This window comes from Triturus cristatus, chromosome 11 (assembly GCF_964204655.1).
Source record: "Triturus cristatus chromosome 11, aTriCri1.1, whole genome shotgun sequence".
Taxonomy (NCBI): domain Eukaryota; kingdom Metazoa; phylum Chordata; class Amphibia; order Caudata; family Salamandridae; genus Triturus; species Triturus cristatus.
The window spans coordinates 271,329,908-271,355,548 of NC_140594.1; the positions used below are offsets into that span (position 1 = coordinate 271,329,908).

General features: G+C 44.2%; 1 protein-coding gene across 2 annotated transcripts in view; it reads left to right on the top strand.

The window, feature by feature from the left end:
* Positions 1-25,641, top strand: part of SMTN (smoothelin) — a 981,050-nt gene that overhangs the window by 594,610 nt on the left and 360,799 nt on the right. For both annotated transcript variants that reach the window (XM_085636208.1, XM_085636207.1), the window contains exon 11: positions 17,964-18,034. In XM_085636208.1, the coding sequence (XP_085492334.1) occupies positions 17,964-18,034 (71 nt within the window). The remainder of the gene's footprint in view (positions 1-17,963; positions 18,035-25,641) is intronic.

The window sequence follows — 25,641 nt, forward strand, 5'->3', positions numbered from 1 at the left end:
TAATCCTTTGTAGAGCCAACAGAGCGATTTGAATTGAATGCGTACTTGGATAGGGATCCAGGGAAGCGCTCTCGTAGATTTAGACACCAAGCAGAACTTTGGGAGACTTAGTACAACTCTGGCTGCTGCATTTTGTAGAGTCTGAAGTTTATGGAGGACTCTTATTTGAGATCCTACAAATAAAGCATTGCAGTAGTGCTGAGATTACTGCTTTCCTTAACTCAAGTGGCAGATAGGGTAGACCTTTTCTTAAAATCTTCAACATGAGAAAACAGGAGGAGGTTACCTGGCTTGAGTGTTCAACAAATGTTAATCTTCTGTCTAACACAACACCCAGGTTCCTAGCCTTCTGTACCGGAACTGGTAGAGGTTCTAAGTTTGGCGGCCACCAGGCCCTGTTCCAAAAGGTGTCATTGTTGCCAAACTACAGCACCTCTGTATTGCCGGTGAAAATCTAAGAACATTTAGATATATTTTTATATCCTGAGTGAATCACAAAGATCATGTGCCCAAGTTTTGCAGTAATGTCAGAGAGGCTGCCATAAGTGGTTCTAAAACTGCTAGTGTGCTACTTCATCACTAAAAATGGCAAAAAAAATGGCAAATAGCTCTAGTTTGTTCAACTTGTTGGCTTGCAAAAGAGCAGCCATGGAACCTTATTGGGTATGACACACTTCAGATGCATACAGTTGTAAGAGATCTAATGCTCACTCCAAATGGGTGGCTTGGGGCCAGTCTTAAGATTTTAGTTTCTGATAGCCTTTTACTTTATGTGGGACATAGGACTACTGTGCAAGGCCAGGGTTAGTCACTAAAAGGCAGTGTACCAAGTTTTTGTGAATACTTGGTTATGCTTAGACCTTTTTTCTGTGTCAACATATAGTATGGTCTACTGACCTCATGTATAAAGTTCTTTTTTCATTTGAAGCCAATGCTCTTCTGTTTACATTTTATGTGTGGTATGTGTATGTGAAGTGGCTGTATAGCAGGTTTGGTAGTAAGACGCTTTGTTGTGAGTCTGAGTACTGGGGTCAGTTTTGGATAGCCCCTGAATTTGCGCAGCAAAAGAATGAGGTAGGATTGAAACAGTTTCCCCAGATAGTGGTGATGTATTCCTCTGACTGGAGGGCTGAGAGTCTGACTCTAAAGGAAGGGAGCATGGTGATAGAAATTCAGTGGGAACCTTGTTAGCAAAGAGTTGCTGAGCACTGCCATTTGCTAGATGGTAGGGATGAGCGGTAGAATTGCATTTCTTTAGGTGCAGAAATGTACAAGCTGGGCCTTATTTCGGCTGTCACAGATTACTGCTTGAGGAAGGCTGGTATGCCCTTATTTTGGTTACTCTTTCTTGGAACCAGCATCATTGCCACTCGCTGTAAGAGCCATGACCGTGCACAAAGAATGTGTTGGAGAGACAGAAAATGGCATTTGAAAAAACACCACTACAAGCCAATTTCAGGACCTTAGGCAGGAGATCCACATTCCCTGTCTAGGAAATGTATATAAAAGTGGGCCCCAAACCACCCCGCTCTGTTCCACTTCAAAGGTTTTCCTGAACCAGTAAGGGAGTACTCCCCAGAGTACTTGGAGTACTCAGGGTACTCCTGTATGACCTGGGCTGGTCTCTGCATGACTGCCAGTCTCCCAGAGATGAGGGAACATCACCTGAAGTCTGTGCTTTTTGCTGCATGAGCAGAGGGTCTGCTTAGCACCTAGAAGACTGCCTGGTGAGAGAGTGGGGAAATCTCAGCAGAAGTCCCTGCCTGTGTAAACAAAGCTAAGATCAGACCTATGTTGTATGCCGTCTCCCAGTTATGTTATATTAAATTAACTTGTATAGCACTCTAATACCCGAGGGTGTCATAAATAGTTAAATAGCCAAGTCTTGAGATATTTTCTGAAGGTTGAAAGATTCATTGAGAATTTGATGTGGAATGGAAGAATGTTCAAAGCAGTAGAGGCATCCAGCACAAAGCTGTGGCCTCCCCAAGATGGACATTTGAATTTGGGCAACAATATGGATAGTGGTCTGTTGGGAATATACCAATTGAATCTTCTTTTTCAGGAAAGCAGATCCCTGATCATGTAGAGCATTGTAGGTGATGCAGAGAGCTTTGAAGGTTATTCTGTGCCGGAGAGGTAGCCAGTGAAGTTTTTCATATGTTTAGACACCAATTGGTGTTTTGGGATCTTAAAGAGAAGGCAGGCTGCTTCGTTTTGTTGTTGTTGTTATTGTTATTGTTATTTTGGATTTATATCGCGCCCAATCACCTACAGGTCTCTAAAGTTTGTAGCTAGTTAAGAACATGTTGATGTACGTTGAGATAAAGGGAAATGCAGTAGTCTAGTTTGGAAATTGCGAAAGAGATAACTATTGATTTCTGAAGCTGCAGAGGAATGAAAGGAAGCAACTTTTTTCATCATCTTGAGAGTGTAAAATGCTTTAGAGGAGACCGCATTAGCTTATCGGTGCAGGAAAGCTTGTCATTTATCAGGACACCTAGATTGCGGTTTTTGCTGACTGGCTTGAGAAGAGGGTCTAGCTCATGTGGCCACCAGACAGGAGTCCAAAATGAAGGATGGGCACCAAAAAGCAGGACCTCAGTCTTGCTTGAATTCACCTGAAGGCAGTTCTCGGACATCCAGGTGCTGACATCCTGCATACAATTACAGAAACTGGTGCACAAGTCAGGCCCCTCACTGTCGAGAGAGACAAAGATTTGAGTGTCGGCGGCATAGGATGTGAGGGCAAAGCCAAATTACTTGATGAGCTCAGCTAAAAGTGTGACATAAATGTTAAAAAGCGCGGGGCTGAGTGAGCACCATTGTGGGACCCCGCAGGGAAGGGAAAGCAGTGGGGAGACTTAGCTCTTCAGGCAGATCCTGTGATACCGATCTCGTTAAAATGGGACAGCCATCTGGTATGGTGGACAGTATCGAATGCTGCCGACAAATCCAGTTAGATCAGGGACGCTTTACCTCTCTAATCAAGGGATATTCTGATTTCTTCAGTGGCCTTGTTAAGGGCTGTTTCAGCGCTATGGTCTGAATGGAACCCAAACTGAGTGGCATCAAGAGGTATGAACGAATTCCATGATTTGGGAGATCATTACATTCTCGACAATATTAGCTGGCAAGTGGAGGTAAGATATATATATATATATATATATATATATATTTTAATCTCTTTTATTATTTTCTTGCTTGAAGGAAGTACAATACAAATGACTCCTACGTGCAAGCAGTACATGTAACATGGATATGGTATACATACAGTGAGAGGGTACATTTGTACCATAAGGATCAAGAGTACAACGTTCATTAAACATTTGGTAGCATTTATCCAAAAGGGACGTGTGCATTACAAGCTGACTGTTGGTGTGTGCCTGCTCAGTTTCATCACCTTGCTGACTCTGCCAGTTTACCGATTTTTCATCTATATGTAATTGCATCACGTTTTGGAGAACACTATGTACCGCTCATTAATTGCTTGTGATGCTGTTTACAGTTCAGGGACTAATTTATGTTTTGTACTTGTTTATTTATTTATTTTTTCTGTATTTTTCTCACATTTAGAGTTCATATGCTCACATTTTGTCCTGATGATGAACTCAAATAACTGAGTTCGAAACGCCGTCGACCCTATGCAACTCGAACCTATTTTGTACTAATTTTATTTAAAAAATGGTTCTCTATTGTTGCCAATGCGATGTTCTCTTTTAAAGACTCCACCCTCACCTGCATGTCACGCTTTCTTATCACTAAATATGTGAGCACTTGAATTCAATCTTTGTTCAATAAATAAGTGTCATACATTGACCTCTCCTGTCCCTTGTTTCTCTATATTAAGTATCACTCTCCAATTTGAGTCCTTGAACCTATACTAAATCATCTCGCCCTCCTAAGGGCTTTTCATTTCACTGGACCTTCTCAGGCCATCCCGAACCATTGTTCTCTTCTACATTGTACACAAGTTAATGCACTGCGTAGATGATCACATTATTGTTATTGGCACCGTGCTAGACTGTATCATAATTACGGAGCGAGAGATTATACTTAGATTGCGTTAGCATTTAAAGGAAGAACATATAACAGCTTTAGTAACAATAATCAGCCCTTTATTGTCCCGTCGGGGGGCAGTGTGTTATTCATTGCCGGTCACTACCAACTGTCATTCCCTCCACTTACAGATTGCATTGGCCCGTTTATTGAAGTAGTGTGCGATACTCCATGTAAATGTTGCAGTGTACATACAACTCGAGCTCAGGGTGGTATCAGTGATCGCCGGAGTGTGAATCAGGGGAGGTCTATCCTGCCATATCTACAGGGAGCTGCAGCTCAGTGTATAGGGTGTCCCAGCATGTTGCAATGGGGATCTTGTGTAGCCCCAGTGTTTCCTCGCGCTGTGTGGCAATGCTCTCTGCCTTTGCCCAGGCAAACATTGTGTTCCGCCAGGTCATGACCGTGGGTGGATCGGGTGCCTTCCACTTCTTGGTGACGAGCCGTTTGGCCACTATCAGACCCAAATCTAGGAATCTCAAGATTACTTTTGTAGCGGGGGTTCTATGAAATTTGTGCAGTAGATAGGTTGACCAGTCATGAGTTAATGTTCTGCCTGTGCAGGTGTGCAGGAGAGAGGCCACTTGGCTCCAGTAGTCACTCACCCGAACGCAGCCCCAGAGCATATGAATTAACCCAGCTCCTCGTTCAGCGCATCTCGGCGTCTTCCCAGTTAAAGTATAGATTTATTTTTTCAGGTGTGAGGTACGCCCCATGTACGATAAAAAGCTGTATTTGCCGGAAGCGTGTATTACGAGGGATGCGCGTCGGGTTTTCAAGCACCCGAGCCCGTTCCACATCTTTAAACTGGTGTCCCAGATTATGTTCCCAGTTGTGGTGCAGCGGGTCGAAGCTGATGGCTGTATGGGTTCTTAAAGAAGCTGCAAACCAATGTGTCAGGTGTCACCTGTCCCCATAACATGCAAATATTGCATGGTGAGGTGTGACCTGGCGGGAGCCCATCTTCCTCTACCATGGTCGCGTATGGCAAAAGGGCACTCTCTCGATACGGGTCCCCGAGTGTCTGAATGTCGTTTTCCTGCCACCTTCTGAGTATCTGTGCGGAGATTACTGTATGGCCAGCGGGTGTCCCTTCCAGAGGTATCGCTGGCGCATAGGGGGTCCCCTTCTGTGTAATATACAAGCTTCTGCGGAAGCACCTCTAGGCTACTCCTAGTAGCAAAGGCTCTGGCGGTCGGGAGCGTGCACCTGGGTGGAAGAGACTGACAATGTGATGCAGGGGATAGGGCGGACTCGTGGTGGCAGTGTCTGCGCAATGACGGTTTGAGAGCCAGCAGGCTACCCAATGGAGTTGCGAGGCAAGATGGTAATGCTCGAGGCAAGATAGTAATGCTTGAGACAAGGATCCGCCAGTCCCGCCTGGTCTACTGGCAGGTATAATTTCCGCTGTGCAATCCTATGCCTGGCGTTACCCCAGATAAAATCACGGAGTTGTTTTTCCAGTGAAGTGAAAAAAGAAGCTGGGACGTATACCGGTAGGTTCGTGAAATAGTACAAGAGTCTCGGTAGCACAACAATTTTGGTGAGTGCAACCCTGCCGGTACTGATAGTGGTAAAGTACTCCAAAACCGCATGTGTGATTTGAGGGACGTCACTGCCCGGCCGAGGTTACCATCAACAAGTGAAGGCAAGATATTTGGCAGTAATTGTTTTGATCAGAGGGGTCCGATGAAGGTTTCTTTTGTGTTTGAAATGCTTTATTGAGGAAAAAAAGTATAATGAACAACAAAATACAGATCATAGAAAGAACATTGTCATACAGAATCAAAAAAGAGAAAAAATAAAGGATCATCATGAATTAAATATAAGAAACCAGAAGGAAAAATTAAAAAGCATTTTATAAAATTTTAAAGGGAATCAGGGGAAAAAAGGGGGGAAGGAGAAGAAAAAGAAGGAAAAAGGGGAGGAAAGGAAAGAAGGAAGAGAAAGGTAAATATGAGGCGTTAGGAGAAGGATAGATAAAGAAATCAAAGAGAAACAAGGTAGAGTAAACAGAGCGAACAAGCCAAAGGTAGGGAGTAGTTGAAGGATAGGAAAGAGAGATATAAGTGTAGAAGATACAAAGGGGAAAGAGTCACTTATGGGGGTTTGAAATTCTCAGAGGATAAAGGAGAGATAGCTTTTGATTTCAGAACCATGCGGTCAAGATACGCTGTGAGAGGGGACCAGAATAAATCCCTATTGAGGGTAGGAGTGGAGGCAGCAGCAAAACGAACATCAAGCCTGTGATGTTGACAAAGAGAATTCCACCAACATTGTATAGAGAGCTTAGAAAGGTCCTTCCAATTAGAAGAAATATGTTGGAAAGCCAGAGCCAACATAAGATCTAGTAGACCAGAGGAGCGGGAGGGAATATCGAGAGTATCAGAGATACTACCTAAAAAGAGAAGAGGGATAGAGTATGGAATAGAGATGGAGAATAGACGAGAGACATAAGACCACACCTGATCCCAAAGTGCGAGAACAGAAGGGCACAGAAAAAGTAGATGAAAAAGATCAGCATTAGGGGCAGAACAGGTCCAGCAGGTAGAGTCCTTATCAGGAGAAAAGCGAGAAATAGAAACAGGAGAGAGATAAAGCCTGTGATATAGAAAGAACATAGATTGAGTTAGAGAGGCGGAACGGGAAATTTTTAAGGACCTGGCCCAGATTTTGTCCCAAACAGCTATAGACCAGTCACAGCCCAAATCAAGCTCCCAAGCAAGTTCCAATTTAGATTTCGGACGGGCCGGATTGGGGGAGGAGAAGAATTTATAAATAAGAGAAGCTTTAGGCATAGTGGACAGGATCTGAAGGAGTGGGGAACGGGATACGGAGGTGGATGATAAGGGGAGTGAGTAGTAAACATCAAGTATGATGGCCATGAGGACAGTGAATCTGCGGAAAAAAGACTGGGGACAGTGAAACAGGAGTCGAAATCGGGGGAAAGAACATGGGAGAAAACCATCGATAAGTTGGTTAACCCATATCAGACCCCTTGATCTCCACGCAGTCCAACAAATAGGACGATTATTAAGGAGAATAAGCGAATTGTACCAGATAGGGGAAGCCAAAAAGGATTCACGAGAGACCGGATCAGGACGGACCAAAGCATGTAGAAGAGAAGAAGTATGTTTGAATAGGGGTAGAGGAGTGGTTAAGTTCTTAGCAGAAAAATGTGCAGTTTCAGATAGGGAGAAAGGAGAAAGGAGTGAGCGTTCAATAGAGAGCCAAAGAGGAGCAAGAGGAGAGGGCACAAGAGCAAGCCAATTAGAGGCCTGACGGAGAGAGAAAGATTTATGGTAGAGACGGAAGTCCGGAAAGTTGACTCCGCCATTGGGTTTCGGTTTACGAAGAGCAGCTAGAGCAACTCTCGATTTTTTATGATTCCAGAGAAACTTAGAGAGACAAGAGTCAATGCGTTTAAAATAGATATCAGGGATATGAATGGGGAGCATGGAAAGGATGTATATAAGAATGGGGGATATCATCATTTTGATCGAATCCAGCCGACCCCACCATGAGAGAAAGAGAGGATTCCAAGAAGAGAACAACTTATCAATACGGGATAATACACCAGACATGTTGAGTCGAATAGATGAAGAGATGGAGTTAGAGAACCAAATTCCAAGATATTTAATCTTAGATGCATTCCATGCAAAACCAGTGGACGAAAACTGATGGGGAAGACAGAATTTAGTGAGAGGAAGGATCTCAGTTTTATTAGAGTTAATCTTGTAACCAGAGACTTGGGAAAAGGAGTTAAATTCAAGAAGTAAGGCCGGGATGGATTGGTCTGGGTCAGAAATAAACAAAAGGATGTCATCCGCATATGCAGAGAGTTTCAAATGGGTCTTGTCGTAAGGGAAGCCAGAGATAGAAATGTTATTCCTAATAGACGTAAGGAATGGCTCTAAAGCAAGGACAAAGAGTAGAGGGGACAAAGGACAGCCCTGACGGACGCCACGCTGCAAAGGAAAATAAGGGGACAGAAGACCATTAACTAAAACAGACGCTTTAGGGGAGGAATAAAGTAAAGAAACCAGAGAGATAAAATTAGGACCAAAACCATGCCAACGCAGGGAGGCAAACAGAAAGGACCAATCTACTCTATCAAAAGCCTTCTCAGCATCAACCGAGATGGCAGCTAGAGAAATGTTGAGAGAAGGTACCTTATTGAGAACATTAAGAAAGAGGCGGGAGTTATCCGAAGTGAGTCTACCCTTTACGAATCCACATTGTTCTTTACCAATGAGACGAGGGAGGAGAGGATCTAAGCGTCGGGCAAGGAGTTTAGCAAATAATTTATAGTCTACATTAACAAGGGATATTGGGCGAGAAGTTTTACAAAACTGGGGATCGCGACCATCTTTAGGAATTAGGCAGATCGTAGCCTCGTGAAAGGTACCAGCAGCCGTGCCAGAGGTAAAGAAAGATTGGAAGAGGGAAAGAAGTTTAGGAAGAAGAAGATCTGAGAAATGTAGATAGAATTCCACAGAGAAACCGTCCGGACCCGGAGATTTACCCTTGGTGAGAGATGTTAAGGCGTTGTTTAGTTCAGTAATAGAAAGGTCAAGTTCAAGATCAGAGAAATTAAATGAGAAGTAGAAGGGGTAGGGATTTTGTCGAAGTAGGATTGAATAAGGGCAGCCGACGGGGGGGACTCAGGAGTATAAAGAGATTGGTAAAACTGTTGAAATTGGGCTAGTATATCCTGTTCCTTATGCAAGAGGAGATTATCAGTGGAATATATCGAGTCAATCAGATTGCGCTCCCTGCGAGACTTAAGGTAGCTGGCCAATAGTTTACCAGACTTGTTGCGACCTCCATAATATCGGGCGCTGCTGCGAAGTAACATTGAGGAAGCATTATCAGTGGTAATTTTGTTAAAATCAAATTTGGCGCGTATAAGGTCTGGCACAACCGTTTTAGTAGAAGAGGTGTAGAATGTATGCTCCAGGGATTTGATATGGGAGAGAAGGTCTTTCTGTTTCTTAAGGTAAGACTTCTTTTTCTTTGAGACAAAATCAATCACAAAACCACGAGCGGTAGCCTTAAAAGAGTCCCAAATAACGTGAGGGGGTAAAAAGGGATCAGAGTTGAGAAGAAAAAATTCCGTAGCAAAGGAAAGAAAAGAAGAGGAAAAGAGGGGATCTAGGAGAAGAGAGTTATTGAAACGCCAGCGGGAGGATTTGGGATGGGGAGGAAGAAGATCAAGAACTGTGACAATGGGAGCATGGTCTGAGATAACTATCGGCTCTATAGATGAGGAAAGAAGATTTTGAGAAAGAGATTGAGAAAGGAAGATGTAGTCAATCCGAGAGAAAGAGGCATGAGGAGGTGAAAAGAAGGAATAGTCCAGAGAGTCAGGGTGGGACAGTCTCCATGAGTCAAGAAGGTGAGATTTAGAGATAGTGTCAAGGAATTGTGTATGTGATTTGTGGGGGATAAAGCGGGCGGAGGATTTGCGATCAAGGAACGGGTCAACAATTTGATTACAATCCCCCCCCAAAATGAACAGAGAATCACTAAATTGGAAACACTTAGAAGTGATCAGAGGCCAAAAATTACAATCAGGATGGGTGGGGCCATATACATTAAACACAGTTAAGGATACAGAATTAATTAACAACTTAACTAAGACCCAACGACCCTCGGTATCATTTTCTTGAGAGAGAACTTTACATTTGAGCTTCTTGTGACACAAAATGGCCACACATTCTTCTTATTGGATGTAGGAGAAAATAAAACCGTTCCCACCCAGCCTCTCTTTAATTTAAGAGACTCCGCCTCAGAAAGGTGAGTCTCTTGTAAAAGAACTAAGTCAGGAGTATAAGAGGCTAGATGGGAAAGCACTCTCTGTCGTTTAATAGGGCTAACAAAACCTTTCACATTCCATGAAATAACTTTGAATTAAATAACAATAAAATGTGTAGAGAACAGAGAAAAAGCATAAAACCAAAAACACCATAGAGGGGAACAACAAGTGAATGAGAGAAAAGAGCTAGACAAAAGAAAGTCAGGAGATACAGTAAGAGAAATCAAGGAAAAGGAAGAGAGAGGAAAAAAAGGGGGGAAAGAAAGTAGAAGAAGAGACAGTACATATCCAAAACGGATGACTGAGGAACACATACCTGAAGGGGGGAGGGAGATGACAAAATGACGACGGGGTATGGGAGGATTCGACAAGAACAGCCTCCTAAGCCGGAGAGCAACACACCGCATCAGGACGGAGTATGAGGAAGACGAATCGTATGATATGAAGAGGGATACAAGAGGGTTTATCGAATAAAAATCTAAGGGGGGGAAAAAGAAACATGTTATACAAAGGTCATAGAGAAGTAAACAGTACAAAAGCAAACAATATATGTAAAACAGAAAACCCAAACAACAAACATTATATAATCACATCAAGCGGAAGAAGAATCAAACCAATGAGGAAAAAACTTCCAGCAAAAACCTGTAAGGAGAAAAAACCAAACAGATAAATAATCAACCAGCGTTGGTCTGAATGTGAATAAAATTCTTAAGTTCAGCCGGATCTTGGAAAGTCCAGGTGTTATTTTGATGGGTAACCTTGAAAGTACAGGGGTGAAAGAGGCCATATCTGGCTCCCATAGAGCGCAGAGGAGCACGAAGAGATAAGAATTCTTTTCTTCTGGCAGCAGTAACATTAGAAACATCCTGAGAGAGAAAAACTCTCTGACCCATCCAGGACACCTGGCGCTTCGCTCGAGCTGTAGAGAGGACCAGAAGGAGATCAGTAAACTTGAGGAAGAGGATGATGACCCCTCGCGGTTTGGTTGAGGAGGAGGAGCGAGGGCCAAGTCTATGGGCTCGTTGGATACTGAGAGAGGTAGTAGTGGGAAGGTCCAGTAGTTTCAGGAGGAAAGAGGAGAAAAATGTGACAGGATCATCTCCTTCCAGGGACTCCGGCAGGCCATAAACACGTAGGTTGTTCCTCCTGTTCCTGTTTTCCAAGTCTTCAGTGTGTTGTTGAAGGGCGAGAAGAGACTTTTCCAGAGAGGAGATGCGTTGAGAATTTGACTGAATTTCTGGAACCTGCTGCTCCACAGAAGAAACACGGGCCTCCAAAGTTGACCATTTAGCCTCAAAATGCTGCATCTTGGTATTAGTCTCCTCCCCGAACGGGCGCAAAGCGCGAATCTCCTCAAGTATCAGCTCCATAGAAATGGTGGGTGGAGATGGCTCGGATGGAGGAGGAGAGGAGTCGTGTTTCAAGCGCTTAGGTAGGGAGGCAGGAGGAGAAGACTTGCTGGAGGTAGGTTGTGATGGAGAAGAGCGAGTGGAGGATGATGCCGCCATTTGTTCTGTGGAAGGAGAATGAGGAGAATTACCTGTTGATGAAGAAGAGGCGGAGGAAGGTGGAGTCTTCGAGGGAACAAAGACAAACTTTGGGTTGCGTAGCTTGCCCATAGAAGCCTGAACGTGCCAGGAGTAGGATGAGAGAAAAGCGCTCCAATATAAGGTCCTGTAGGTAGGTGTCAGTATGTACAGATGAAAAAGACAGCGACCAACCGAAGCACTAAGCGACAACAGCAAAAACCAGAGTCTCAAGGCATGGAGATGAGGCAAACAGGAAATGAAAGGCTACTTCCAGTGCTGACAGAAAGTCATCAGTGAGCGCAAACAGCAAATACGCCAAAATTTAATGACCAGGTTGCAGCAGAAATCCAGCAATAAGGAAGTAGGTTACGCACTAGAGCTGAAGTAAGACATCAGGGAAGAGCACAGCCAACGCAACATCCTGTGAGGAGAACATTGAAGTAGGGGTCTCCCAGGAAACAGCAAGAGCATGAAGAGAATCATTCAATCATAGTGCGGTGACAGAGCGGCCATTTAATTGTCAATAATAAAGTCCAGGAACAGAAGGAAACACAAGGAGAGCATGTTTGCAGTTACCTCAGCTTCGCGCACACATCGCGCCTACTTCAAAATGGCGGCCGCGCTGAGGCAAATACGCCGAGAAGCTGGAACTAGGTGAGAAACTGCTGGAAAATGAACTCCGGCGCTCACATCTTCAGCTCAAAGCTATCCGCATGTAGGGGCCACAAAAAGGAAGACGAAACAGTCGCAGATAGAGGCGGGGAGATGAAAAACACCGCCGCGGCGCAGCGAGCTCCGGACTCAGGCGGCCATCTTGATCGGCGTCCAAGCCACGCCCCTCCCGATGAAGGTTTCTTAAGGAGAGGAAATGACTTAGGCTTTCTTCCAGCAGATTGGGAAGGAACTGGACTGAAATACAAGCTGAAAGAAATGGGTTAGAACCGGAGCAGTAGTGTCTGCAACTAGAGCCGTGATCCTGTGTGGACAGGGATCGCCAGGGGACCCAGATCTGGCTGCTTTGATCAGTCTAGCAACTGTCGCTGGACGGGGGTGGGAGGCAAAATTCAAACCCACTGAAAAAAGACTAGGAGTGGAGTTGCCATGCTGGGGAGTGTGAATAGTGGACAAGCCATTGAAACATGTTTCACCTTTCTTGAGGAAAAAGCTGGCAACCATGTTACAGAAGGACTGGCTAGAATTAGTCCAGATTTGTCGTGAGTTTGATAATAGTTGAGTTCTTTAGTGGAGTTCTTAGCAGATTCGATTTTCCAATTGAAATAGGCTGCCTTAGCTATAACACTTTTGATTTTGTAGATGTTCTAGCGAGTCTTGTACTTAGCCTATTCTGCGTCTGTGTAGTCATGACGCCATCTTTTCTCTTGCCTTCTGCAGTTCTGTTTCAAGGTCCTCAGGTCATCAGAGAAACAGAGACAGAGGTCATATTTCTTTTAAATTTGACTGACTTTAGAGAGGCCAGAGAAAGGGTAACCGGATCTAACCTAGGATTGTATTGAGCAACGGCTGTGTCAGGATCGTCTGAAAGGGTGGTGGGGGATCTGCTAGGAAGGAGGCACGGTTAACTAGATCGATTTTGTGCCAGGCACAGGTAGAAATTGAGTAAGGGGTGGCTCGAGGACGATAGTAAGGCGCCTTTTTTTGGTGGAGTTTTATATAGTGCAAACCAGACCTGAAGGTATCAGAGTGCTTTACATGAGCACATTACAAACGGACACATTAATTTTTGAGTCAATGAAAATGTGAACCATGATGGTGCTGTGGTCTTACCATGCCAGTGGGAGGGAGCATGTAGATGGGTTGTTGGTAATCTCCGGTCTAATGTGTGACCTGCTAAGTGAGTAGGACCAGCAACCAGTTGTGAAAGGCCCATGGAGGACATAGTGTGGAGAAAGGCTGAGGTCTCTGGGTCAGTTTGGGCCTCCAGGTGAAAATTAAAGTCACCTAGCACTGTATAATCATTGCAGAGGATGTTAGCCTCTAGCAAGCTGCTGAAGTCTTGTGGAAAGGTTGCTCGGGGGCCAGGTGGGCGGTACACCAGAGTACCTTTAAAAGATTGAGATTTTGACACTCTAATGTTGAAGGAGAGAGTGGGCCTCGCAGTGAGAATAGGGTAGGGGGTCACAGTGAACTGCTATATTGGATGTATAAATTAGTGCCAGGCCACCGCCCCTTTTGACTGGTCCTATAAGTCTATAGATATTGTATCCCCAAGGAATAGCTGCCACTAAGTCTGGGTTGGATGCAGGGTCCGCCCAAGCTGCAGTGAAAAAAACTAGAGAAAGACCGTGAGATTACATGAAAAGGAGACATTCTATCCTATGCTTCACCAGGGATCTTGCGTTGAGAAGCAGAGATGCAGGTAAGTAATATCCACTGGTTGTGGCGACTGGGATAAAGTAGAAGCAGTAGTAGGAGAGCCCCAGGCAGGAGACAGAGGCCCCAAGAAAAACGTACAATCCTGGCAAGTATAGAAGGGAAGCTGTTTAAGTCTATAAGATGGGGACTAAGCGCTTATCAATAAGCTGAGTGCTAGAAGCGCATCCTGAGAGTAGTGGCTCTAAATTTGGCCTGGAAGGGCCAGGGGGACTGGCGCTCAGCGCTAGCCGGATGTGGATGGGCTTGCCTTTGGCACGCCTGCTAACACGCTATTGGTGCTGTGGCCGGTCGAGGGCATGTGGCGTGTCCGTGGGTGTGGTTTAGTGCGCACTGCAGCACAAAGCCACTTAAGTGTGGGGAGAAAGTAGAACCAGTACTGAGATCTAGCAACCCCTGAGACTCGTCTGCAGGCTACCCTGCCAGGTGGTCTCTACTAGTAACTCAAATTAAAACTTAAATAAAAATGTGAAAGTTAAAAAAGATAAAATAAACACAAAGGGCATCAGTCCATCTGGGAAGGCATTCGGAGCACCCAGACTGATTAGGGAGCCAGGCACCTCCCAAAAAGATGGGAGATGGAGTCTGCCTTCAAGGAAAGCAAAGCCTTTGTGTCAGTTCGGCTGAGCAATTAGATCAGTATCAGCATTAGACCAGCTTCAGGACTCTTAGTCTCCTTAAACAGTTACCGTTGTGACCTCCACCAAGCTCTACCAGTGAGAAGCAACTGTGTGTCATCAGCACCATGCCCTATGCTTGAAATTCTGGTGGTGCCTGCTGCCTGATGTTTGGAACTAAGAAGAAATGCTGTAATTGTAGATGTAGCTGGCCTGGGAGGCCACAACTGCCAAGCATGGTCACTTGCAGAAGACCTTGCCTGGAGGCTGTCACCTTCTACAATTGTTCTGAGAGGCCACAACTGCCAAAGACAATCACCTACTCAAAACCCAGCCTGTAGGCTGCAACGGATGTGATTTTACCCCAACCGCAATTAACCTGTGAAGCCTCAGCTGTCATTGACAAGCACTGCTGTACCAGCTTACTGTGCTGATTTTCACCAGTGGTCCATTATCCGGGTTAGGCTTTTGCCGCAAACTTGCCACATACGTGCAGTGTTGAGACAGAAATGGTTTCACTGAGTGTGCCTGCCAACGCCACCAGAGCACAGTCCCACACAAAAGGTAAAGCAGGCCCAAGCACAAATAGAACAAAGGGAAGCGTGTGGTGTGAACTTTTTTCTCTTCATGAACTCTCTGGTGAAAGCGGTCAAAGCATTCGCCTGGAGTGTAATCCAGACCGAACTGCGCTAAAGTTTAACTAATGCTTATGACTGCTTGCCCTCATTACCATGAGAGTCATGAGGGGAAAGGGTGTATTTGGCCCAGTTGGCAGCGCCATGGTAGGACAGGACTGTCTGCCCTGTGGCCCCGGTATGTATGTGTGTGAGTGTGTGTATGTATAGATAGCAGTCGCAACTGGGTAATTATACTTGGGATTGTTTTTCTATAGACAAGGCATTTTTTGATTTGCTAATAACATTTTCCCCACTTGACAAATTTTAGTGAAACTTTCCAAACAAAAAGCAAAATCACCTCAGCTCCTTTCTTGAAAGTTTAGAGGTGCTCAGTCACGCAGGGGCCGAGAAAAAAAGGGGTGTGTCTTTCATTGATTTAGACATGTCCGTGCCAGTATGTTGCTTACTCTGTTATGTTTGTTTTGTGTTCCACAGAATCTGAGGAAAGGAGGTGTCCGAGGGAGGTGTCACTACAGTTTAGTAAGCTATGGGTAAAAGTAATCCTAACTGGTTTTAGAAAAGAGCTCGTTAGCAGTGCTCCTGGTTAATGGCATAATGTGAAACATGGCAGGTGACTTATTCTTATTGCAAAGAAGGCTTTTAATGGCAAATGTTTGGCAGATGGTAACCATCTGAAAAGCGAGTTCCGGTTGTCCAAGAATGAGATGAGAATGGTCTTTGCAGTATACTTGAAAACATCTTTTGTGAGGAAATAATTCATGGTTGAGAATAGTCTCATTTTAATATAAGTGTTTTTGCATGTGTTTGCTGATGTAGTGTTATGTGATGCCAAAAGATTTAGCAGTGGTTAAGATTTCTGGGCAGATGTCAGCTGAATGGAGGATGATGTTAGGTTTTTGTGTTGCTTTTGTTAGACTTGGGGATGATTAGTAAAAATTCTGTTTTCTGTTGGTTATGTCTGAGTTTCCTGTGGATCATCGAAGCTTGTCTTTGTTCAATGTTGTGTTTGAGGTCTGTGATGAATGTAGTGAGTCGCTACAGAGACAGAGTTAGGAGCCGCTAGAGTAAGAAAGTGTAGGTCAGTTTTCAGTCCCTGTATGGTGGTGACATTGGTAACCACTGAGCAACAGTTGTGGAGGATGCATTGAGATAGCTTGGTGGCCTAATTTCCTGGGAGTCTTTTATCGTAATAGGGTATGTATTTGTGTGAGGAAAATAGGGTAAACTGAGTGTTTTTTGTGTATGGGAGTGGAGCTTAGAGTTGGTTTTAATATATTTATGGGTTCTCTCATTACTGCATCTAGGGCTTGACATTGTGATTTGATGGCAGGAGATGATAATTGATGATCAATGTTTTTCATATTTTTGTGCATATTCCTGTGTGATGCAATAGGATTTTTGATGATGGTGTGTTTAGGGTAGAATGGGTGTCAGGCCTCCGCACGTGGCAGGATGCTCAGCATCTGAAGGCCACAGGGAGCCCTTACCCTACATGAGAGAACCCATACCTCACTATACCAGACTGAGACAGCTGAACCCCGCCTGCTGGGGAGGGACCCAAGCAGTCATGACACTGGTGGATCTAAAAGAGAAGGTAGGAGAGAACTCCCCCATGGTGTTAACTGGAGCAGATAGTGTCTCACAAAATGGCAAATAAAGTCTTAAAGACCTGCTGCCAGTTTTCTATATCTCACTTCAAATTCAGGGAGTGGTTCAGGGTGTTATTCGTAGGACATGAATCACAGAGTCTCCTTGTGTATTGACTCAACTGGATACAGTGTTGCAAGTGACTGGTACAATTTCTCTCAGCAGTTTATGAAAGTCAGCCAATCCCATTGGTTCCTGTGAGATAATGCCAGATCAGTAACAGGATGCAGTATTTCATGGTTTTGTACCTGTTTTTGCTAGTGGCATGAGCAAGCGTGAAAAGGAATGGGTCCTCCCTTTGGTACTTGACGTTTGACTATTTCCTACCCAGATACTTGTAAGTGTACTACATTGTAGCGAATGGGGATAAATATTCCGTCCTGTTCAAAGAGGCTAGATGAAATGAATGCTCTTTCAGTTGATCGTCCTTTTTTACAAGTGATATAAACTCGTGTCAGTAATGCAATTTTTTGGTTTCATTTCAGAATCTCTTATATGTTGGTTCCAAAGACACTGACTTTTGGCCTTAGTAATAACCATAATAGCTGCCTTCTGTGGTAGTATGGTGTCCACTTGTTCTCACATTTCTAGCTAGTTGTGGTACCCTAGTAACACTTGAATATTTAAGTGAATTTCAACACAAATAATCCTTGCTTTAGAAAATATCTCTCTCCTGGTAGATATGAACAAAATGTGCACTCAAAACTAAAATGCACATAGAGTAAAAGTATGTGCTCAGACGAGAGGTGGGCCTTACTGCTCTGTGATTTGCGATGAGCAGGTAGGTGATTACTCCTGTCAATCGCTACATTGCTCCTTTCAAGAAGTGTGATGGTCACTCATAGTCCTCATAATGAAGTACTTTACTAGCCCTATTTAAACCTTACCCATTCACAAAATAAGTAAACCTTTATCCTCTGATGGCATGCACTGGAGCCATAGTTAGAACAAAGTTTAAGACTTTGTCTGTGCTTTGCTTGTACACTGACATATATGAATCAGTTCAGAAATATACATAGTACTAATACATAGTGCTAATTGAATCCTCCAGGTGCCTCCACAATGAGGAAGTGTTGTTAGCATTGCTTTGTAGCTTTCACTTTGAAAAGATACATTTTGAAAGACAAATTCGAGCGGTTGCAAGCTGTCCTGGCTAAAATTGATGAATTAAGGTCTATATGATTGTCTGTTACCACCTAACTAAATAATTACTTTTGGTTCATGCTTTGATATTGTTTTGATTTGCAAACCCTGTTTTTTCCAGAAGTAACTTTGGGACTCAGATCATCCCCTTTTACAGTTACTACAAGCCGAAACAGCAGCAATGTCGTGAAGGTAAGAGTGGTCTAGATATATCTGATACTGGAAGCACTCTGAGAATTAGTATTCTTGTGGGCTAGATATGTTCAGTTAGACTCTGCTAGTGGCCGACAGTTTCACACTATATGCAACGCGAGTGCAAGATTTTTTTAGCTACACTGATACATGCAGTACTGTAAGGGCTAGTAGGCCTCTATGAACCACTAAAGGTAGTCCAGTAGATTTAATGTGGCAATGTGTATTTAAGAACTTCTGTCTTTATTAAAGTGTCGGCGGGAATCCTGCCGGGGGACTGAGGTGACAACATCAGCCGCCCTGGCAGAGGGCCGCAAATCCTCCAAAGCGAAAGATTGTGTTTTTTGAGCAAAAAGTAAATGGTTCCAACACGCAGAGGTTCCTTGAGATAAGGGACCATTTAAACATTTCACAGCATTTTTCCGCCATTGAAAATAAAGAACAGGCATCCTCAGTTGAGGGGCACAGTCGCCGCCGTGACCCAGAAGTTGAGTGGTGGGCGGACTGCTGGGTCAGGTGCTACAAACCGCAGAGCCTGCTAAGTCCCCATAAATATGCACCTATTTTATCGACTTCCATTTCGCCTTTTATTCCATTGATAGGGTTCTGTTGTGGTGGAATTTGAAGGAGATTGGGATGCTAGGGGGTATTGTTCTTTATGATTGGTCAACTTTATCATCCAAGTGGCTTTAGATACAATTGGACTATCACTGTACATTGCAATATCAAATTTCAGTTGAAAATAGATAAAAACTGGAATGTGTATTGTCCCTCCTGTTTTTATCCTTATTTTTGAATGAGTTCCTGCACTCTTAAGAACACTTTGAGTTGCCCTCCAAAGGTGGTCTCGAAATGTATTTGTGTTCTCATGTATGTTGATGACCTTGTGGTTCTGGACAGAACAAAGGTTAACACGCAGTGTCATTTAGGCTTATTGAATTAATGCTGTAATGCTAGTAGATTGACAATTAATACATCAAAAACTCAGACTCTGTGGTTGTGGAAATACAGTAAAAAACTTAGTTGGTCATTAGGTTGTAGCCCGTTGGTAACTATTAAAGAATATACATACTTAGGGGGCATTTTCACATTTACCTTGAACTGGAAAAATCAGAAGGAAGCTGGGGTTAGTAATGACTTGATGGTGGTGGCAGGTTTAATATGATTTAGTACTCTGTACTGTTGGTCATCTGTAACTTCACAGCTATGGGTGTCAGATAATTCCTTCTGCTTTGTATGACTTCCCTGCAGCTATCTTGGGCTTAACTGCTAATTTTTATATACTAGGCCGAATATTGTTAAAGAGAACATTTGGGCTACATCAATGTGCTGTGACCAAGACATTTGAGATAAATTTGGTCCTTCAGTAATTAAATGTTAATAACAAGATAAAGTCATTACGTTTCTTTCAAAAATGTTATAGAAAGGTCCAGTTATTAGTCAGAGGTGCGTGCCTTAGAGGATTCTGGTGCAGTGATCTTGCATATACAAAAAAATATAGCTCCTGAATCGTGCATTAAAATATGAAATTTGCTTGAGACGGGCTCCACATTTTTGGTTCATGGGATAAACAAGACTGAATTAAAGGCAACACATTCCTGAAATCTACTATAAAGGATATCAATTATGCTGGAGGGAAGAATTTGCTCACACGGTTGATAAGATCAAAAAATATGTTAGCTATTATTATGTGTACAGTATCTTGAATGTAGTCGTGCACTACTTAAAATGTAAACAGGTCTTCCAGGATTAAGCTTTCAAAACAATCAAAGTGACCAGAATGTAAATATGCATGGAAGCTCTTTTGAAATGCCTCAAGGCACATTTTTGTCCCATGTTCTCTCATTGTGCCTTAAATATTTGAAAATTGTTTCTACATTAATTGTTCCGTGATAAAGATATTTGCCTGGTTTAAGTTTTTATAAATTTCCTTAGAAAATGTTTGAGTTACCCTGGCTTCAGCAAGTTTTTAAAGAATGCTGCTAAAAGTGAATAATTTAAGAGAATGTATGGATGTGAAATGACATTTCTGTATTCATATGTTTTTAGTTTTTATATGAACTATAAAGTCTAATAAGCCATATATATGAATGAATGAAACAACATGTATACAGGTCACAGCTACTCTTAGGAGTGTCCCAGCACTCAGCTAATAGGAAAAACCAGAAAACTTGGCAAGACCTCTTACTCTTGAGCAAAAAGCCATGTCTTCAGTCTGTTTTTTAAACATGGTGATTGTTTTCAGTATGCAAAAAGAACTATTGATGGACAGAATGCAGAACAATGTCATACATTCACCCCAGTACAGAGATCTGGTCCTAAATCCATCCCTAAGTTGGCAGTGTATGCCCAGACGTTGGTTCCTTGCTCACTTTGCCACTGGATTGAGCCTGGCTGATGACGGCTGATTAGCCAGAAACCGGTCCCAGTATGCTTGTTTCCGGTCCAGGGAGGACATGGCTTGGCAGGACGGGCTGGACTGTTCCCATGAGGCACAGGGTCAGACTGCAGACTGATTTGCATATGGCCATGTCTGAACTGGGGTGGCGGAGTGAGCTAAACCCAGATCAGTTGACTGGGTGAGTGCTTGCAATGGTCAACACTCCGTCCATCATCCCCTTTGGTTTTGCTTTGTTCGCCCTAAGTTGGCAGGGTATGCCCAGACGTGGATACCTTGCTCACTTTGCCACTGGATTCAAGCTAGCCTGGCTGATGACGGCTGATTAGCCAGAAACCGGTCCCAGGATGCTTGTTTCCGGTCCAGGGAAGACATGGCTTGGCAGTTCAGGCTGGACTGTTCCAATGAGGCACAGGGTCAGACTGATTTGCATATGGCCATGTCTGAACTGGGGTGGCGGAGTGAACTAAAGAATGATGATGGATTAAACCCAAATCAGTTGATTGGGGGTGAGCGCTTGCAATGTTCAACACTCCGTCCATCATCCCCTCTGGTTTTGATTGGTTTCAGTAAGCGGAGCTCAAGAGGGAGCTTATTCAATGCTGATGGCCCGGATAGGAAAAAGCAAGCAGTGTCTTTTAGGTACCTTTGCCCGTAGGCTGTTGGTGGAACGCAGGTTCCTGGTGGGGAGGTAGAAACTGATTCTGGCACCCATATAGCCCAGCCCCATGTGATGAAGTTCTTTATGAACCAGGATCAGTACTTTAAACAGGATCCTCTTCCTCGCTGGGAGCCAGTGAAGGGAGCGAAGGTGAGGGAGCACATGCTTTTTCAACGGCAGGTTGAGGAGGTTGCAGGCTGCCATGTTCTGGACCACCTGGAGTCTATTGGCCAGGTAGTCCGGCAAGCCCACATATAAAACGTTTTCATAGTCCAGCCTAGATGTGAGAAGTGCCTGGATAACTGATTTTTTGGCCGAGAAAATGCAGAATGTTTTTCAGAATGTGCAGCAGAACAACGCATGATTCTGCCACAAAATTAATTTGTGGTTGAAAAGAAAGACGGCTCTCAAATATGACACTGAGATCTATGACTACTTTTCCCCTTTGGGCCCGGTGAGGGGGGGGCGATATCTGGCTAAAAGATCTGCCAAGTTGGTAGGGAACTTTGAACAAAAAACAGAATTTTGGTTTTGTCTGCATTATACTTCAATTGATTGATGGTCATCCAGTAGAATACAGCAGCTAAACAAGATTTTATTGATTCCCCTGCAATATCTTCTCCCTTCTTCAAGAAAAATAGCAGCTTCTGCGTTTCCGGCATAGGAGATTACTTTTGCCTCCAAGGCTTCTGCCAGCTGTGCTAGTGGTATGAAATAAATGTTGAACAGTGCGGTACTCAGGGCAGAGCCCTGAGGCACTCCACTGCTAATTCCAGGGACTCTGAAGAAAAAGGAGGGACCCATACCTCCTACCACTCAAAAAAGATGCAAGCCAGTTCAGAGCTTGACCTTTCACTCCAATTCATTGGAGGCACATCAGCAGCCTGGTGTGGGGGATCGTGTCAAAGGCCACTGACAGGTCTAACATTATCAGCACTGCCTTCCCTCCCTGCCTCCAGGGTGGCTCTGATGCAGTCAGTAGCCTCCATCAATGCGGTCTCACTGCTAAAATTGGGTTTGAAGCCAGACTGTCTTGGGTGTAACCGGTTGTTGTCCGCCAGTTATCATGAGACTTACTGGTGAGGAAATTAAAATATCATGAGGCCTATGTGTCCCCGTGCGTTCCCCGTCACTCATGTGCACATGCATGTAACCTATGTATTTCCCCTCCATGGCCTGTCTATCATGATGCTTATGCTATAACGTGGCCTGTCATCATCCAGTCTCCCATGAGAGAAACGACAAATCTGCACTGAGGCCTACACGTCTTGCATCATGTTTTCCCGCATTTTCATGAAAGCCCATTATTGTGGCTCAGCCAGAACCGAAAAGAGGTTTCAGGCCTCAGAACGCTGAAAGCTGCAGCTGCGTATCCTTGGCCTTGCACACTTGGGCCTCAGCCAAACGGGCCCTGTCCGAGGTGCCGAGACAGTATTGAGCACGGTTATCTGCTTACTCCTACTGAAACCACATTCCTGCCTGGAGAAGGAGGAATAAACATAACCCATCTGCAAAGGAAAAAGCCTAGCCTTTCTGTCTCTTTTAGTATGATTGCAAAGCTCACGTCAGTGAAAAGCCCATAGCCCCCATGTAAGGCCTACGCAGTAAATGAAGAAATAGATGCCACATTGGCTCTTGGTGATGGGCAACCTATGTCAGAAATCAGTCCCTGCTCCAGACTTTAGATATCAGATAATACAAGATGTGCTGGTCGCCCTGACACTGAAGGCCTCATTTCCAGACTCCCCGGTTGCATAGCAACCCTTCCCCACGTCAGTTACACGTCATGCTCGAGTTGAGCACAAGTAAGGCAAAGTTCCAGTAAAGTTCCAGCTGATCACGCAACCCCCTCCAGGCATCCACCCACCTATGACACTCACCTATTATCATCAAGTGGACGCCCACCTTCACGCCTACTAACACACCCACATGCTCTTATCTCATTCTCTCTTGCTCCGCCTGAAGCACTCCTGCTTACGTATATTATTACAATGTATATATACTGTACTCTGTGAATAAAGTTTGAGAATACTCTGAGAATTAGACCCTTCCTGATCCCTTGTGGTGATGGAACTATTCTCCCTATAACTCGAGTTATTTGAATAAAGCCCTTTTGAACCCGATACCACGGACTCAGCCTCTTGCTTCATGCATGATCATATTGATATATAGAAATTCTGAGCGCGTAATATTTTATTTACGACATTAATGGCGCCCGAACAGGGACAAATCTCTTTCCCCATGCGCCGGAGATGAAGGTCCAGTTTTGCCCCCTTCCACAGCCGTGACGGACTTCGAGTGTACACGTCGCGGGTTTTCCCGCCAACTCCCTCAGGCCAACGAAGGAGACGGACTGCGACCAGGCATCCATACGAGGCGGTGAGGATTGCGGATCGTCCCGACCCAGAGCCCACCCTGCGAGAGAGCTGTGTCCGAGGTTTCTAGAGATCCACCTAAGATACGCCATTCCCTGCGCAGCGTCAAGTGTCCGAGGCCTTCAAGTTCAAGTTCAAGTTCTGCTTCCCGGTGAGTTTCTCATGGGGGTTGCAATAATGACGGGTTCATTTAATGAACACGGTAAAGACGTGTCTCACTTGTGAGACCGGTATGTTCAAGAGCATGCATTCAAGAATGAATGTATTCAAGAATTAAAGTCCAAGTTTTCAGGTGCACCGATATAACTGTATGAATGTTATTGTCTTAGTAAGGTTCAGTTAGGTTTGAATGTGTCAGGTTTTTATGTAAGTTTGTTTCATTGTGATTTTTGGGTTTTTGTTCATTGTGATTTTTGTTTTCGGTTACATTCCAACATGCCGTTATTTTCAAAACTGCGTAAGATATGTACCAGAAAAGGTGTACTAGAGGAACCAGTTAACATTCCGCCTAGAGACACACCTGGACATTTTATGTACTGTAAGCATGGTTTAGATGCCGTGTTGTTTTTAGAACTATGGGTGGATTACACAAAGGATTTAGAGACAAAGTATAAATGGCCCATTACGGGAACGTGGGATGCGGAATGCATTATGAAGGTAGAGGAAGAGTTATGGAAGAGAAAATCTAGACCTGCTCAGAAGGATGCCATTGAGTTATGGCGCAAGGAGTCACATAGAAGAACAGAGAAAGAGTTCCACAAAGCAGAGAGAAGTAGACAGGAGTCCGAAAAAGCCAAAGAAGAGAAATTACAGGAGGAAGGGGAACGGGTAAAAAGAGAGCAGACTGAAAGAAAAAGAAATACTGTCGTTGCTGGTATTTACCCCGTCCTATCAGAGGAACTAGCAAAAGTGGCCCCAGTAGAAAGACCTGTTAGAGTGCCACTGCAAGTACCCCGAAAAATAAAACAAACAGCATCCGAAACGTTCATTAACACCTACCTAGAGGAATCCCCACCAGCATACGTGGACGGATTTTTCCCTGCACCCCCAACGCAAGAACAGCTCCAGGAGCTCGAGGACGGCGGGGAGGGAGGATCCGGGGCAACATCAGGAGGGGGGCCGACAGTAAAAGTAGACATCTCCGAATGTATATATGACCCAGATCCAGGAAAGGGCAGAATGCTCGTGTTTTCACTACGGCTTAGACGAGCAGTCGCAGATTTGGAAAAACTACCAGATATGGATAAACATCTAAAGAAAATGTACACATTCATAAGAACAGGGGAAGGTTCTGAGTGCATAGCAGAAGCTGTACAAAATAGAAAGGTAATTATTAAGAACTATATCCTTCGCTTCCTAATTAATTGTTTGATCAGGGAAAAAGACGAAGGCGACGGGGACGTAGACCGTTGTTATATTGGTTGGAGTGATCGCATAGATGCCGATCAGCATGATAAATCAGGCCAGACAGACAACATGTTGACCAAAATCCGAAAGGCAATAATAGCGTCACACGAAGAAGGCCCGAACGAAAAGGCTGAGTTATCATCTGATGACGAAGCAGGGGACAAAGACAGAATACATTATGTGGGCCATGCCCGGCGATTCGAAAGGCCCAAGGGCCTCAATCACCGTAAACAGGGAACTGCCATAAAAGAAAGATATTCCCTTGAAAGTTTGTTCCAGATCACCGAAAAAGCGGTGAATAAATGGTTAGGTAACGATCAGCCCCTCACCCCGACCGAAAATGAATTAGCACGGTCAGCCACCCTGTGGATATCCCAATATGATATATATAATAATGATATCGTAGCACAGACGTTCTTGAGCCTCCCACCAAACGAACAGCGCATAGCTGGTGTTTACATGGTCCAACATTTGATCACGTTATATGAAAGTCAATATTCTGGTCCTGGTCTATTGTATAAGTTGCTGGACGACATAATACTAGACAGATGGATGAACATGGGTACTGAACTGATTAATGTCATCCTGGATCAGCGACACAAGTATATAGTATACGTGACTAGGTCCCTGCTTCCCGCTCCACCACAGGTTAAGGGACAGTCATACGACAAGCTGAACCCCCTACGAGAGGTTCATCCTGTAAAGGATGCAAACAATGAACTGCAACGGGTGTATGTCTACACCCCCTTGTCAAAATTAGAGATAC